At 39.8% G+C, this 18425-nt stretch overlaps 1 protein-coding gene across 4 annotated transcripts in view; it reads left to right on the top strand.

The window, feature by feature from the left end:
- amacr (alpha-methylacyl-CoA racemase) overlaps positions 1–18425 on the top strand; it is a 78379-nt gene that overhangs the window by 23111 nt on the left and 36843 nt on the right. For all 4 annotated transcript variants that reach the window (XM_048599708.1, XM_048599719.1, XM_048599712.1 and 1 more), the window contains 2 exons: positions 14203–14346; positions 16335–16495. In XM_048599708.1, coding sequence (XP_048455665.1) covers positions 14203–14346; positions 16335–16495 — 305 coding nt within the window. The remainder of the gene's footprint in view (positions 1–14202; positions 14347–16334; positions 16496–18425) is intronic.

Genomic DNA, 18425 nt, shown 5'->3' with positions numbered 1-18425 from the left:
GCTTGGCCTGCTGTGTTCATCCAGCTCTACACCTTGTTATCTCCCAAGTGTTGGTCTTTGTTTCTAATTTTCAGTATCTGCAGCTCTTTGGGTTTTTTGAAAAAAAAATAGGTTGGCAGTACAGAACCCCAATACAAACATTTGTCAAAGCTTTTCAACTTGTATTCATTTCACAAGAATACCAATTTAAGGGAAAACAAACATTTACACTGCATGAGAGCAGCATGTTGATTAGCTTGTAACTGGGCTCTAATTGTTAGAAATTTGGCTGTGGAGAATGTGCCAATTAATGTTAATTGACACTGTCAGGCTACACGTACATTTTTAATTCAGCTGGTTGACTGATTAGTCAGGGCATCACCATCATCTATTTTGTTGAGTTGAAAGAGATGCCGTTTGTGTACATGTTCTTTCTTTCTTTTTGCAAGGTCCTGTGTATTAAATATATATAGCTTCCAGTGCACACAAGTGTGTAAAACTATGAGGCTGCAGACAAGCTGAAATCGCTTGTCAAGATATGCCCACTCAGGACTGTCTAGCAAATGCTGTCCAATTTCAGAATCTTACGTGATATTGAACACCATGTTGTGATTCTTGCAGGTGCAGGCTGACTGGGGCTATCAGTACTTTGCTTGTCGCAACCGAAGCATAACTTCCCTACTTTAGTATTTCATTCCCCTTGCAATTAATGATATGATTCTATTAGCTTTCCTAATTACTTACTTTACTTGTATACTATCCTTTTGTGATTCACCCACATGGACACCCCTTATGCGGAGCTCTGCAATCTCTCACCACTTAGGTCAGAAATCACACAACACTGGGTTATAGTCCAACAGGTTTATCTGAAGTTGCAAGTGTTCAGAGTGTAGCCTCTTTGTCAGGTGAAGTGGGAGAGAAACGCACAGACACAGAATTTATAGGCAGAGAGTTCAAGGGCAGAGAGATCAAAAGGTCATACAAATAGCATGAGTGGATTGTCGAATAATAAGTCTCTGCAAGTGATCAAAAGTGTCAGACGATGTGAGTAAAATGTCAACAGCTGAATAACAAGCAAAGGGGTGACATATAATCCAATTAAATGAGGTAGAGAGATAATTGCAAAATATTAAAATAAGATGGTGCTGGAGACAAACCAAATGACTGGGATAACATGATAGGTTCAAGAGTTGCATGCCGAAGGTCTAACCAAAGTAATAAGTAATCTTCTTGAAGGCTGCCTTGGAGGATACTTACCCAAAGATAGCCGGACAGGAATGTTCTCTCCCAGTCAGGGAACACTTCAACGGTCAAGGACATTCAGCTTCCAATTTGTCCTCGAAGGCAGCCTTCGAGATGCACAACAATGCAGAATTGCTGAGCAGAAACTGATACCCAAGTTCCGTACCCATGAAGATGGCCTCAACTGTGATCTTGGGTTCATGTCACGCTACATGTGACCCCACCGCATGTTTTGTAGCTGTAAAATCTTCCTTACTGTCCTGTTTTGACACCGTCACCTTGATAAATTGTTCTGATCACTCTATCTTAATTAGTTTGTACAGTTTTGGATTACTGATTACTTTGTTTAGACCTTTGGCATGCGACCCCTATACCTATTATGTTATTCCATTTGGTTTGTCTCCAGCACCATCTGGTGTTTTTTTTTTTGTAATTATCTCTCTGCCTCCTTTAATCAGATTATAGGTCATCCCTTTTCTTGTTATTCAGTTGTTGACAATTTACTCACACCATCTGACACTTTTGATCACCTGCAGAGACTTGTTATTTGACACTCCACTCACACCATTTGTATGATCTTTTAATCTCTCTACCTATAAATTCTGTATCTGTGTGCTTCTCTCTCACTTCACTGACAAAGGGGCTATGCTCCAAAAGCTTGTGATTTCAAATAAACCTGTTGGACTATAACCTGGTGTCGTTTGACTTCTGACTTTGTCCACCCCAGTCCAACACCAGCACGTCCACATCACTGTTTAGGCAGCATGTTTTGACTTATTCTTTTTTTTTTATCCTCCCTGCCAAAATGGACTATTTCATATTTTCCCTCATTATGTTCCATTTGCCACATATTTACCCACTATCTATATCTCCTTGTAGCCTCTGTTCTCTTCATTACTTATTTTCCTACCAAGCTTTGCATCATCAGAAAGTTTGACAAGCATACCTTCCGTCCTTGAATCCAGGTCTTTTACATAAGTTGCAAACTGTGACGTCCTATGGTACATCTCTCTTTACATCTCAACAACATGTAAAAGACCCATTTATGCCTACTTTCTGCTTCCTGTTAGCCAGATAAACTTCTTTTCATGCCAATACATGTTACCCCTTACACCCTGAGCTTTCCTGCGCTAACCTTTGCTGTGGCATTTTATCAGATGCCTTTTGGAAGTCCAGGTACGGTACACCCAGTAGTTTGTCTTTATCAATAGTAGATACTGTCCTCATCCACTGCACATGTTACTTCCTCAAAGAACTCCAGTGGATTGGTCAAACATTATTTTCCCTTTAACAAAACCGTATCGACAAAACCTGAAGAAGGTGTTTAGCATGCTTGCCTTCACTGCTCAGACCTTTGAGTATAGGAGTTGGGACATTATGTTGAGGATGTACAGGATGTTGGTGAGGCTTCTTCTGGAGTGTCTCCAGGTTTGAGTTATAAGCAGAGGCTGAATAGGCTAGAACTCTTCACTGAAGCGTACGAGGTTGAGAGGTGACCTTATCGAAGTTTATAAAATCATGGGCGCTCTAGATCAGGTGAATGACAGGTGTCTTTTCCCTACAGTAGGACATTTCAAGACTAGGAGGCATTTTTAAAGTGTGAGGAGAAAGATTTAAAAAAGACATGAGAGGCAATTTTTTTTACACTGAGTGGCTCGTGTGTGGAATGCACTTCCAGATAAAGTCGTGAATGCAGATACAGTTACAATGTTTAAAAGGCATTTAAGTACGTGAATAGGAAAGGTTTGGAGGGATTTGGGCCAGGAGCAGGCAGGTGGGACTAGTTTAGTTTGGGATTATGGTAGGCCTGGACTTGTTGGACTGAAGGATCCGTTTCTGTGTTGCATGACTTTCTGACTCTGTGATCCCCTTAAATTTATCTAAGTGCCCTGCTATAAGTTCTTTCATAGTAGCTTTTAATATTTTCTCTGTGACAGATATTCACCTAGCTGGCGTTCAGTTTTCTGCTTTCTGTGTCCCTTCCTTTATCAATAAAAGAGTTGCATTCACTGTCTGCTAATTAATGGAATCATCCTGGAATCAAGATAGTTTAGGAAAATTAATGCTTCAACTGTCTTAGCAGCCACATCCTTCTGGTCCTGGGTACTTGTCAGCCTACAGCTCCTTCCATGGTGATTGAATACCCTGAGTAACCACATTCCATTTTCTGAATTATCTTTGCATCTGCGTTGTTGCTTATATCCTCTATCATGAAGACTGATGTAAAACACTTGTTCAACTGAATTCCCATTTTCCTCTTTTCCATTACTAATTCTTCGCTCTCTTCTTGTTTAAATATTTCCAGAAACTCTTATTATCTGTTTTTATACTTATAGCTAGCTTTGTCTCATACTGTAATTTTTTTTCCTTCTTCTTAACTTTTTGGTCACTGCTTTTTTTTTTACATTCTGTCCAATCTACTGACCTGCGAGCTGCCTTTGTGCAATTAAATGCTTTTTCTTTAAATTTGGTATCATCTTTAACTTATCTAGTTAACCAGGTTGGTGAGTCATAGAAACATAGAAGATAGGAGCAGGATGAGGCCATTTGGCCCTTCGAGCCTGCTCTACCATTCTTCATGATCATGGCTGATCATCCAACTCAATTGCCTAATCCTGCTTTCTCCCCATAACCTTTGATCCTATTCGCTCCAAGTGCTATGTCTAGTCGCCTCTTCAATACGTTCGATGTTTTGGCGTCACCTACTTCCTGTGGTAATGAATTCCACAGGCTCACCACTCTTCGGTGAAAAAATGTCTCCTCATCTCCACCTTAAATCATCTACACTGAAAATTCTCATAGTGGGACCACTGGTTCTAGACACATCCACCATTGGGAACATCCTCCCTGCATCTACCCTGTCCAGGGTCCTGTTAAAATTTTATAAGTCTCTATGAGATCCTCTCTCATTCATCTCCAGAACATGCTAGTCTAAAACTATCCCGAAAATTTTTGTCAAATCCTCATTTAGGCTACATTTTCCAGGAAATATGTAGATTAAAATCTCTCATGACTATTATCATGTCTTTAGAATTGAACCTTTAGAACTGTGATGAGAAGACTTTCTGCAGCCACAGGGTGGTTTATCGCAGCAGACTGTTGAGGCCAAGTCATTGAGTGCATTTAAGACAGACATAAATAGGTTCTTGATCAGAAGGGGACTGAGTTACAAGGGATAAGGCAGGAGAATAGGTTTGATAAACATATTAGCCATGATTGGATGGCGGAGCACACTCTGTTGGCTGAATGGCCTATTTCTACTCCCATATCTTATGGTCTTAAAGTTTTACTGGCAAACTGAGATTATTTCTTCCTTTACGCTCTGACCCTACCATGTGATCACTGTTAGGGGGCTTGTACACCAGTTACACAAGTGACTTCTTGCCTTTATCATTTCTTATTTCAGCTGTTCCCACATCATAAGTTAAACGTTTGCTTTTATAAAGGATTTGTTCATGCAATTTGTTCAAACATCTATGGGGTGTTTGTTTTGTGTCAGTGCACGTTTTCAATACTGACAGCCAGTAGACTGGTAACTTTATTTCCTGTCCTGATATCTCATGATTAATGCTCATGTGGATAATAAGTGAGTTGGCAAGGAGAAGCTGATCTTGCTTTATGCACCTCCTGTGCAGCCACAACCTTGCATACCTCACTCTGTTCAAGCACCACCCTATGATCTGCATGTCCTTGTTTGCTATGATCTGAGTGTGCTGCTCACAAAGCAAAACTTATCACTGTGCTTAGGTATATGTGACTACAGTAAATCAAATCAGAAGGAAGTGGAATTTAGATGTTGGCACTGAGGTGGAATAGGGGCTATAAAGGCCCATGGGGAATGATTTGAGGTACGGAGTATGAGCAGATAGACATGGGTTTGCTAAAGTGGAAGAGGTTGGCATGGATGGGGCATAGAGAGTGAAGAGAATATGTGGGCAAGAACATGAGGGATGATGTTTGAACTTTGATTACAGTGTCCAGGCACGCAATTGGCACACACCCTGTTTGGGAGCTTTTAGCATCTTTGACTCTTCCGAGGTTGCCCAGCCTGATTCCAAATCTAGTTTGCACCCCACACCAAAATTAGAAGTGCAGGCAGCCATTTTCAAAGGTCAAATTCACAGAACCAGCATTTGTTCCAACTCTGAACTTCTGACCCAGGAACAAAAATCAGGATCATAGTGTTCTTTTTAGCAAGTGGTTATACCTAACTCCAATTAAAATGTTTCTTGTGAACTTTTTAACTGTAAATAACAAGCCAATTACAAGAACAATTTGAGCAAAAGCAAATTGTATTATTTGGTAACCCAAGAAAAATAGTAATGATGCAACACTGAACACACCTACGCATGCAGATACCAACATGCATGTGTGCACACACAAACAAGTACAAATTTCAGTAGGGTCCAGTACAAAAATGAATCATAAAAGAATATGCAGTTTGAGATCCTTAGGATGTTCTTGGGGTATTAGGTTTTAACTTGAGACCATGATTGTTTTGGTATTTCTCAAATGAACAGCAACTGTGACAATTAGAGATCTCTTTGACATTCACTGTTTGAATGTTTTTTTCTCATTTATATTATCATCAGTTGGTTGTCTTTCAGGATATTGATGATGAGGGTGAGAGAGCAGTCTCAAATTCTAGGTACAAGTCTATCACATTTGCTTCTGCAAGAACCAGTTTCCTGAGATGCATTTTGTTTATGTATTCACGTGTCTAGATTTGTTGTCTCCAAGCTGGAGAAGTGCAGGTGATCTTCTGTTAAAAATCTCCAACATAATAGTGTAAATGAAACAAAAGATTCAGATTTCTTCACACATGGCAAGTTTCAGTCTCTTGGATGAAAATGTTAATCTCAGTTCAAACTGATTCTTGTTTACTGATGTTTTAATGAAGCTTGGCTAATGCTGTGGTCAGCTGATTACTGTAGCCATTTTTAAGTCAGTGTGTTTTTCCTTCTTCATGCTATTTTAGCCCATGAAAGTCCCAGGTAATAAAATCAGATGATACAATTTGAAAATCACTAGTCCATATTTCACCACTATCGTGATATATTTGTCTTAAATTGGTTATTCTGGTTTGAAGAGTAAAGAAGTCCAGGTGATTTTTTTGTTTTACTTGTTCACAAAGATTTTTATCATTCAACAGAATTTGGTACATAAAAACACAACAGAGCAGAATATGGAATATTCTAGCTATTATCCAGAAGCTATAAAGCTAAACTAAAAGTTATCTAGTTGTTATAGATTTTAATTGTGTTGCAATTTGTATATCTGTACAGAAAATCCTGGGTCAGTGTAGGATTGCAGTATTTTCGGACACTTGAATTAGATGAGGTTCTATTTCTTTTCACATTTCACTCCTTCGCTAAAATTTATGTTTCTTGCTAGTAACAGAAGTTACAAGCTCTGGAGTGACTCTTCATCTGCCTGTGAATGAGCCATAATGGAGCATAATAGCTACTTTTGTTTGGGCTCCTTAATTAGCTAGCTGCAGATTTCATTTCTGTCAACTTTTCCATAAATCGAGTTTGCCTCTTTGATTACATTAAACTAATTTTAGTTCTTGTATAATTGTTGCATTGGCATTGTTGCTATAACTTGAATATAAATTTATTGTCACGTTTTATAAGTCACCCCACCACTGAGCTTACGTCAATGACACTCGGACACCACCGCACAAGGAGACTGCCATGCCGAGCTGAGACAACATTTCACCTCCTTTAGGTACTCGGACCTAGCTGTGGACCTGGAGCCTCAGCCTAGTCTGCAAGTCCAGACCAAGGGAGTTAGCCTGTGACCTGTTCTTGCATTTGCATGAATTGGATAGTTCAAAAAGAACTCAGTGCTGCTCTTATATTGTAGGTGTTACTTAATGTGAAGAAAATCCATCAAAGCTCACTTCAAAGTCATGGGTATTGCTGACTGGTGCATCAGTCCATTTCATGTAGTTTTACGGTTAATAGCTTTCTGAAAATGTCAGGAAATTGAAATACCATTTCCACAGGTTTTGAGCAGAGTGAAAAATACTTGTCAGCTTCAGAGAACTTTCCATACAACAATATACAGATGAACAAATGCAAAGGAACGCAATAAAAGATGCAAATCCACACCCATGGAATGACCATGAATTGGTCTCTGTCTCCCTGACAACTTGGCCATTGTGAAAACCCTAAACATATTGTGCTGAATATAGGAAGTATTGGAAAATAACTTAAATTCAGTGTCCTAATCCAGAGCACAAAAAACCAAAACCCAAAACTAAAATTGCCCTCCTACCTCAGACAGGTAGGAGAGAGTAAGTTCGGGATGTGTTACCATTAAATAGGGTGTGTGATCCTAACCTACTGTGAGGATCAGTGCTATTTTTACACAGCAGATATCAGTACACACAAGTTTCCCACTAAGGAAAGGCAGGTACATCATTAGTATATTTAAATTGGTTTTCCGAAGTGCAGTTTTGCCAACGAGATGGTCATTCAGGAAAACAGTCTTTAGGAAACCATATTGGATTGCAGGCTTTCCAAAGGATAACCCTGAATCTCCCAGACAAGTTAGTCTGCTAAGGTCCGTATCTCAAGGGAGTATGGTGAGGCTGGATGGCCTCTGCTTTAATGCCAGGAGTATTAGAAGGAATACAAATGAGGACACAGTATGACCTAACACACTGGCCACACCACCCTACGTCAGGAACATATCAGAACTGACGACAAGACTCCTAAGACTACTAGGAATCATAGTGGCCCACAAGCCCATAGCCACTCTACGACAAACACTTAAAAGGATTAAAGACCTCATTCCCACAACATGCAGAACAAACGTGGTTTACAAAATACCAGCAACAACTGCCACAGACATTACATCGGACAGACAGGAAAGAATAACAGAATTGCCATCAGAATACACAAACATCAACTAGCAGCGAAACGGCACGATGAACGCTACTTAATATCTGAACATTCAGACAATGAAGGCCATCAGTTTAACTGGGACAAAGTAACCATAGTAGCCCAAGCCAAACATAGACACGCATGGGAATTCCTAGAGACATGGTTCTGCATCCATACGTCAATCACCAAACATATAGAATTGGACCCCATATATAAACCCATACAGATCAAAACCGGAAATGACAGTACTTACCATAACGGACCGGACAGTATAAATTCCAAGCGGAGTAGAGTAACATCGCTTCATCGGACGCTCCACTGATGATGTCAACTAGTATGGTGTCGAAATGTCTGAACAAAAACAAGCCAGCTCGGCGAGCAAGTCAACAACTTCATTCAGTTTTTCGTATTTACGACATGTCGTATATTAAGCTATGATACACAACCTTTAATATCATAGTAAATACAACTATGCTGTCTTTATTGCTGTTCTGATTTTGGTGGTACAGGATACCTGGGGTCTGGAATGTGACTGGAATATGAGTTGATGACAACTGGTGACTAGAATTCTTTGGAGTATAGAGTATGAAGAGAAACTGGGTTGTTTCGGACAATATTCACTGTAGTTTAGAAGAATAAGGAGGAATCTCACAAGATACCTTTAAAATTCTAAAATGGTGAGATTAGCTAAATGCAGGAAGGACATTCTGATGACTGGGGAGTCTAGAACTACGGGTTACAGTCCAAGGTTACAGGATAGGCCATTTAGGACTGAGATGAGAAGAAATTTCTTCACTGAGTGGTGAGCCTTAGAATGCTTTGTCACAGAAAGCTGTTGAGGCTAAAACATTGAATGTTTCAAGAAGAAGACAAATAATGTTCTTAGGGCTAAAGGGATCAAAGCATATGGGGCGCATGTGGAAACAGGGTACTGCATAGAATGATCAGCCACGATCATGTTGAATAGCAGAGCAGGCTTAAAGTCTGAAAGACTACTCTTTTCTTATTTTCCATGTTTCTGAGACATATGCAGGGTCAAACACCAGAGTTTGAGGTTGTTTCCTCATCTGAATTGGTATGCAACTAGATTTTAAATATGGTACTAGACGCATGTAAGCCTGAAGAATCTTGCTAGTGGCAAGCTCTTCCATCTCTGGCCAAACAATTTGCAAAGAAATGTGTCCAGAAGCTTAGCTGTATAATTAATGAGGTGAAAAGCAGGAGATCAGTTGAAATAAATTGTTCTGGGCCATGAAGACTGGATGCCTTGAAAGTCAATCAATTTCAGACTTTAACTACAAATAGGAAAACCCGATTCTTGAAAAAAACTGTGCTTTCTACTGTTAATTTTCCTCATGCTAATTACTACAGAAGTATCATATAAATGTCTAAAGCCAATATTGTGGGAACTTTTTGCTTTAACTTGTTCATGCAAAGTTATCTGTACTGTTTTGCCTCATCTCCCTTGGGTGTGGTCATGCTTATCAACTCTTATTTGTTGAAATATAACCAAATATTAGACAATTTGGCATGTTTTCTCGTATCAAGCTTTGCTAGATTGTCATTTAATATTAACATTTGCAGAACTGTATTTCTCAATTATTAGAATTAGCAAAGAAAATGTTGTCGAAGTTGGAATTTTATTACAGTATTTAAACTATTTTATTAATCTATACTTTAATTGTCTTCATTTAACAAAGAAATTTGTAGAAAACTAAAGCAAAATTGGGGCTACAAAGACTAGATATGTACATGCTGAGTCTACCATTTGAAAGAGGGGGCATGGACAATGCATGATGATCAATTTTTTGTGCAATTTAATTTGGGATTTGGCTGTAAGTTCTTGGGCACTTGCTGGTGTAGACATTTGAGCTGAGGGTGGGAATGGGTATCTGAAACAACGTCATCAATCTTTCCAAGATTAATGTCAACTATTCTTTTTAAACTATTGCCCAAACACTGTATGTGAAAAGTATTGTTTAAGTTTAAGTAAAAATCGTAACATAGTGCAGTCATTATGGACTATTGGACAGTCTTAAGAGACTTTAAATTTATTGCATGTCCTAAAGCATCTGCAGATTGCAGTTAAATAGCCTGCCTGCATCTACATTTCTAATTACCTGACCCTGCACATTTTTGCTGTTACCTCAATGTGAGGCAAACATCTGGGAAAGTGATGCATTTTAGACTGAATCAGCATGTTACCAGATTTTATTAACTGGGATAAAGTAATTGTGCTGTGTTTTCAAGTCCTAGAAGGATTTGAAAAACGTACATAAGGATCACACTGCAAGGAAATGCTGACTGATAGAAAATTTTAAAAAAAGGTGACAGGGTGGGTGACATGGCATTTAGCACGCTTGCCTTCATTGTTCAGATCGTTGAGTCTAGGAATTGGAGCGTCATGTTGAGGTTGTACAGGACCTTGATGAGGCCATTTTCAGTGGAGTACTGGGTACAGTTCTGGACACCCTGCTATAGGAAGGATATTATTAAATTGGACAGGGTTCAGAAAAGATTTACGATGATATTGCCGGGACTGGAGAGTTTGAGTTATAGGCTGGGACTTCTTTCACCAGAGCGTAGGAGGTTGAGACGCAACCTGATAGAAGTTTATAAAATAATCAGGGACACAGATAAGGTGAATAGCAAAGGTCTTTTCCTGAGGGTGGTTGAGTTCAAAACTAGGGGCATATTTTTAAAGTGAGAGAAGAAAGATTTAAAAGGGACCTGAGAAGCAACTTTTTTACACACAGGGTGGTTTGTGAGTGGAATAAACTGGCAGAGAAAGTGGTATTATCACTGGACTATTAATCCAGAGACCCAGATAGTGTCCTGGGGACCTGAGTTCGAATCCCACCATGGCAGATGGTGGAATTTGAATTCAATAAAATATCTGGAATTAAGAATCTAATGATGACCGTGAATCCATTGTCGATTGTCGGAAAAACTCATCTGGTTCATTAATGTCCTTTAGGGAAGGAAACTGCTATCCTTACCTGGTCTGGTCTACATGTGACTCCAAATCCACAGCAGTGTGGTTGACTCTTAACTGCCCTCTGGGCAAGTAGGGATGGACAATAATGCTGCCTAACCAGTGACGCCCTCATCCCGTAAATGAATAAAGAAAAAAAATTCAGACAAATGGGACTAGTTTAATTTGGGAAAGTTGGTTGGCATGGACTAGTTGGACCAAAGAGTCTGTTTCCGTGCTGGATGACTCTATAAAAAGATGTGTATTTAACTATGTGCAAAATTGCAAGGAAGAATTTCAAAAATCGGCTAAAATAACTAAAAAGACTGTTTATCAAGAAATGCACAAAAAGAGAACAAATTTCATGACTTAAAGCATTCATTTATCAGGAAAGTTGGAACAAACATGGATAACTAATGCTTGTAGAATGAATGGTAGCATCATAGAGTCATAAGAAGTAGGAGCAGATGTAGGCCACTTGGCCCTTTGACCCTGCTCAGCCATTCTATTGGATCACAGCTGATCAGGCAGTTCATTAACTTGTTCCCGCTTTCGCCCTATACACTTTGATTCCTTTAGCCCTAATAAGTATATCCAAAACCTTCTTGAAAACAAAATGGTAAAATAGCATTTTAGCAAAGGATGCAGAATTATTATGGGTGCATGAGGAGGCCATTCTGCCTGTAGAGCCAGTGAGGGCACAATTACCTGGTGCCAATCTCCTGCCTTTTCCCCATATCCCTGCACACCATTTTCTATCCAAATAAACATCAAATGAATGCCTCAATTGAACATTTCCAGACAATGCATTCTGCACCCAAACCACTTGCTGTGTGAAGAAAGATTTTTCTCACATCACTTTTGCTTCATATACACATCACTGTAAATTTATGCCGTTTTGTTCATTTTTTACTTTTATGAGCAAGAGCATCTTATTCATGTTTGCTCTGTTTAGATCACTCATAATTTTGAAAAGTTCTATCAAATCTCCTCTTCACCTTTTTCTCTCGTGGAGAACAGTTCCAACTTCTTCAATATATCCGTATGACAGGAGTTTCCCATTACTGGCACCATTCAGGGCCACTCAGCTCCTGACCCCAATGCAGTCTTTGTTCCAACATGGATAAAAGAGCTGAATTCCAAAGATGAAGAGAGACAGTCTTGACATCAAGCTGCGTTTGATTGGGTGTGGCTAAAAGGAGCCCGAGTGAAACTTGATCAACAGGAATCAGGAGTTAACCTGTCCACGAGTTGAAGTCATACCTGGCACATAGGAAGATGGTTGTAGTCGGAGGCCAGTCATCTCAGGAGCAGGCCAACTCTACAGGAGGTCCTCAGTGTAGTGTCCTAGCCCAACCATCTTCAGCTGCTTTCCTCCGACATAAGATCAGAAGTGGGAATGCGCAACCATTGGTGAACAATGTTCAGCACCATTCACAACTCCTCAGATACTGAAACAGTCCATGTTCAACTGCAGCAAGAGCTGGACATTATCCAGGTTTGGACTGACAAGTGGCAATTAACATTCACATCACACAAATACCAGGCAATAACCATCTCCGTTAGGAGACAATCTAACCACTGCTCCTTTATTTCCTATAACATTGCCATCATTGAAGCCGCACTATTAATATCCTGGGGGTTATATCGACCAGAAACTCAACTGTAATTGCTATATAAATACAGTGGCTCCAGGTCAAAGACTAGGAATACTATGACCAGTGACTCACCACCTGACTCTCCAAAGCCTGTCCATCTTCTACAAGGCGCAAGTCAGGAGTGTATTGGAATACTCCTCACTTATAGAGTCATTGTGACATATAGCATGGAAACAGACCCTTCGGTCAAACTTGTCCATGTCAAACAGATATCCTAAATAAATCTAGTCCCATTTGCCAGTATTTGGTCCATCCCTGTAAGCCCTTCCTATTCATATACCCATCCAGATGCCTTTTAAGCGTTGTAATTGTACCAGCCTCCATTACCTCCTCTGTCAGCTCATTTCATACACGCACCACCCTCTCCGTGAAGAAGTTGCCCCTTAGGTCCCTTTTAAATCTTTCTCCTCTCACCTGAAACCTATGCCGTCTAGTTTTGGACTTCCCCTACAGTGGGGAAAAGACCTTCTCCATTCACCCTATGCATGCCCCTTATGTTTTTATAAACTTCTATAAGGTCACCCCTCAGCCTCCAACGCTCCAGGGAAAATAGCCCCAGTCTATTCAGCCTCTTCTATATGGCTCAAACCCTCCAACCCTGGCAACGTCCTTGAGAATCTTTTCTGAACCCTTTGAAGTTTCACAACATCCTTCCTAAAGCGGGGAGACTAGAATTACATGCCAACATTTAATGCCCATCCCCAATTTTCCAGAGGACAATTAAGATTGAAACAAACTATTGTCGGTCTGGAGTCGCATATAGAACAGAGCAGATAAGGATTTGCCTGGTAAAACGATTTATTTGAAAAAATTTTCTTCCCAAAAAAGACATCAGTGAATCATAAGTAAAGATGGGCAACAAAGCCTGGGTCTGCCAGTCACATTGGTGGTGGACGAACATGAACAAATCAGCCATGTTTTTACTCTGAGATAGTAAGAACTGCCGATGCTGGAGTCAGAGATAACACAGTGTGGAGCTGGAGGAACACAGCAGGCCAGGCAGCATCAGAGGAGCAGGAAAGTTGACTTTTTGGGTCAGGACCCTTCTTCTGAAGCTGTGTTCCTCCAGCTCCACACTGTGTTATCTTAGCCATGTTTTTACTGCACGTTTGAAGGGCCAAGTAGTTTACGTCTGCTCTTAATTTGTATGCTCCATTGCTTGTACACCTTGGAATAAAGTATTAAACTTGCATCTACTGCTCTGGAATGCCAGAATACATCAACTGATCCAGTGGAGTAATTACAATACTTTTTAAACAGTCACTTGGTAATACAGAACTTGCTTGTTGAAAGCAGAGTCGTGTTGCAAAATCTTTTCATCTTACGCTCAAGATAAGTGCAAGAATGCTAAATTTCAAACATTCACAATAATTCATACTGTCATTGCTATTGTAGTCATTAAAGTTAGATTGTGTGCTGGCTGATCTAAGTCAATAAAACCTGTGTCTCTTCATAGGTGTCATGGAGAAGTTGGGCCTGGGCCCTGAAGATTTACTTAGCCAGAATCCAAAGCTTATCTATGCTAGGTTGACTGGGTTCGGACAGAGCGGACAATATTCCCAAAATGCCGGGCATGATATCAACTACATTGCAGTATCAGGTGACTGGAATGGATTTATTGTGATCAAGTTTAGCAGTAAAGAAATCAGTGTTAATGTGTCCAGTTTAATGAATCACATAAGTAGATTTTGAATGGGAAGAAGTAGATTTAATGAACATGCTGTTCAGGTTGATCAGCATAAGTTTGCTTTTTAGTGTATCTTTTTTAAGTAACTGTTTTCCTTGCATTAAATTCTTGCATGGCCACAATATTTATATTATCAATAAGTAATGTTCAAATTGTAAAACTGAGGCATACTTGCAGCTTCAGTAAATGCTATCATGCGGTGTAGTTTGTAAATTATTTCGTGAATGTCAGCTTGTGGGTAGAATAATGTAACCCATAATATAAAATACTTCCTAAGTAAGGTGGAAGGGGCAAATAACCTCAAGCTACCTCGTACTTCAGTCTTCTCTGTACCATGATGTCACAACAGCATTTAATTTGTTTTCCTCTTGGATGTTGGCTATGCTATTGCCAGTTTACCTTAGCTGTAGAATGTTTCACTGCTGTGCTGTCGCATCTTCATTTGGAAGTACACTCCTCTTATTTTCGCTTCACCCTTGTTGGATACAGAAAATACCTCTGTTTACCACATATTGTGGAGAGATGATAGCCTAGTTGTATTATCATTAGCCTTTTAATCCAGAGACCCGGGTAAAGTTCTGGGGACCCAGGTTCAAATCCTGTAATGGTAGATGGTGGCAATTGAATTCAATAAAAATCTGGAATTAAGACTCTTATGTTCAAGAAAACAACATGGATCAGTGAACCAGATGGGTTTTTCCAAAAGTGTCCTTTTGGGAAGGAAATCTGCTATCTGCTACCCTAAACTTGTCTAGCCTACATGTGATTCCAGACTCTCAGCAATGTGTTGACTCTTAACTGCCCTCTGAGCAATAAGGGATGGGCAGTTATTGCCGGCCAACCAGTAATGCCCATATCCTGTGTTTGAATTTTAAAAATTGCAGTATGTGAGTTTTGGGGTCAATTTACACCTATTCTCCCAGGCACAAGCATGATGATAATACAATTAATATAGTACCATAGTAATTATTGCCTTATTTCTGCTGACATTTTAAATTGTGAGGCCTCTTCCAAGTATGTTTTCAGCAGTTGGTACGTAGAAGAGGGCACGTGTACTGCCCTGTACAACCCTCCTGATGCCATAATATGGCTGACTGGGATAGGAATGGGCAACCCATTTTATACAGATTTTCAAATGGCAGGAAGGAAATGGGGTACGGTTTTGGTGGGTGCTCTTTACCAATAAGGAACACCTTCCCGAAGAAGTTAATAATCTTCCTTCCTCCCTTTGTAACCCATACTCCTCAAACACCTCATTGTGTTGCTAACGTTGCCCAACCCTTCTAGTCCTTTGCTTACCTGGGTACAAGGTTCCATTGGACCTGTACCCGGAATGCCCACTAACTAGTACAGGCATGGTTGGGACTGCTGGAGTTGCTGGATAATCAGATTAGCCAGCAACTCCAGAGGTTGGGGCTTTCTCCCAATGAGGGGTGGAATTTACGCTTTCCATTAATTTGGTTGCTGGAAATGAGTGAAGATTTCATAATCCGATAATCTTTGGCAATTTATAGTCCTAATAGGAACCCAGTGCAATTTTGAGGTCCCAAATGGGAGGAATATTCTCCTGATTGGCACTGATGATGAATGGCCTCCCCAGCAGCCCTTAAAGCAATCGCTGCAGGTCACTGTAAAAAAGTTTTTATCAATATGAATTGACATTTTAAAGTTATTGCACTCCCCATCATATCTCAGAACTGTGCACCTCAGTCTAAGAGAAAGCTTCAATACTATTTGCTCAAGGCAGATTAGGGATAGCAATAAAAACATATTTGCCAGTGATGCTCATAATTCAGAGAATTAATAAAAATACTTAATGTTAGTATGTCTTACTTGGTAAGAAATTTTGTACAACTGCGTCTTTGTAATGCACGTACTAACAGCATTTATTTGGAACTTAGGTCTTCTGTCAAAATTTGGCAGGAAAGGTGAGAAACCGTATGCACCACTGAATGTTATTGCTGACTTTGCTGGAGGTGGTGTTATGTGTGCTATGGGTATAATACTAGCACTGTATGAGAGAATACGATCTGGAAAAGGACAGGTCATCGATGCAAGCATGGTGAGCTGATACTTTGACTACAGAAATCTTAAAATCTCTGTCTGATACTGATAGAGAGGAGGGAAAGGTATTAAAGAGCCTGATAATCGGCAGTGAATCTTGCAGAAAGATCTGGGTGACCTAATGCATGAATCGCAGAAGGTTAGTGTGCAGGTGCAGCAACTCACCAGGAAAGCTAATTTCTACTTATTCCCATATCTACACGATAGGTGATATTGTTGACATTAAGGTCACAGGCACCATACGAAAGGGTATGCCCCACAAATGTTACCAGGGCAAGACTGTGAGAATTTATAATGTTTCACAGCATGCTGTTGATCTTATTATCAACAAACAAATCAAGAGCAAGATCCTCGCCAAACAATTAATGCATGTATTGAACATATTATCCATTGGAAAAGCTAGGACAGCTTTCTACAGTGAGTGAACTCAAATGAAGAGGCCAAGAGAGTGGAGACCTTCTCCCAAGGAGAAGGGGACCTGGGTTGAGTTGAAACACCAGCCTGCTCAGCCCAAAAAGGCATAAAAGCTACAGCTGCTAGAACCAATTCAACATGAGTTCATGGTATAATTATGTTAACAAGTCGAATATATATTGCCTATCTAAAAACAAAAGTTATGTTTTATCGAGAGGGTAATTGAATGCAAGAGTAAGGAGTTCAGATAATCAAGGCAGTAGTGAGACTACATGTGGAGTACTGCAGTTCAGCTAATAGACTAATACTTGGAATGAGCAGATAACCTTATGAGGAAAGGCCAAACAGACTCCTTCAAAGAGTTTTGAAAGTTACAAATTTTGCACTTGCTTTAAATAAGGGCAGCATGGTGGCTCAGTGGTTAGCACAGCTGCCTCTCAGCTCCAGGGACCCAGGTTCGATTCCACCCTTAGTTGACTGTGTGGAGTTTGCGCATTCTCCCTGTGTCTGCATAGGTTTCCTCCCACAGTCCAAAGCTGTGCAGGTTAGGTGGATTGGCCATACTAAATTGCCCATCGTGTCCAGGGATGTGTGGGTTAGGTGGATTAGCCATGGGAAATGCAGAATTACAGACATAGGGTAGGGGGGTGAATCTGGTTGGGATGCTTTTCGGAAAGTTAGTGTGGATCTGTAGGGCTGAATGGCCAGTTTCCACACTGTAGGGATTCTATGAATGATTCCTCCTGCCCAGAATCTGCTGCTGGAAATCTCATTGCAGACCTCACCCTGATTTGCTATTCAGTTCAAGTTGTGGTGTCAATGTCTTGAATACTGATAAGATATCTGCTGTTTTGTGAGTGACTTGTAAATGGTCTGATTTTGTATTTTTTAAATATTTAAACTGATAGAAATGAAGTTAATTGCTCAATTCCAATATGTTCAGAAACGTCGTCATAGGATGTGGAGGTGCTGGTGTTGGACTCGGGTGGACAAAGTCAGAAGTCACACAACATCAGGTAATAATCCAACATGTTTATTTGAAATCTCAAGCTTTCGAAGCACTGCTCCTTCATCAGGTGACAAAGGAGAAGTGTTTTGAAAGCTTGTGATTTCATATAAACCTGTTGGATTATAACCTGGTGTTGTGTGACTTTATGACAATATCACAGAATGGTGATGAGGTTAAAATCCAGACCTTCCTTTCTTAAACATTAAATAAAACCAATGTATATATTTTCTTAAAATTGAAATTGCCTCAAAATAATCTTTGTGCCTGTGTTAACAAAGTAATCAGCTAATTAAAAGGTATACACATAGTCTTTGAAAGTTTAATATTTCTTTGGGAAATCATTTGTGCTATATTGTAATTTCCTAAAATTATCAGTGGAATATTTATAAATTTTGAAGTTTAGTGACAGTGATTTTACAAAAAGCATATTTAAGTTTTTTTAAAACCTGCCTAGTGTCATAACTAGATCTGAGGAGATAATACAATGCAATTTTTTTTAAAAATG

This window comes from Rhincodon typus, chromosome 1 (assembly GCF_021869965.1).
Source record: "Rhincodon typus isolate 14 chromosome 1, sRhiTyp1.1, whole genome shotgun sequence".
NCBI classification, from domain to species: Eukaryota; Metazoa; Chordata; class Chondrichthyes; order Orectolobiformes; family Rhincodontidae; genus Rhincodon; species Rhincodon typus.
The sequence above is the reverse complement of the archived record's forward strand: the minus strand, read 5'-3'. Positions and strand labels throughout refer to the sequence as shown.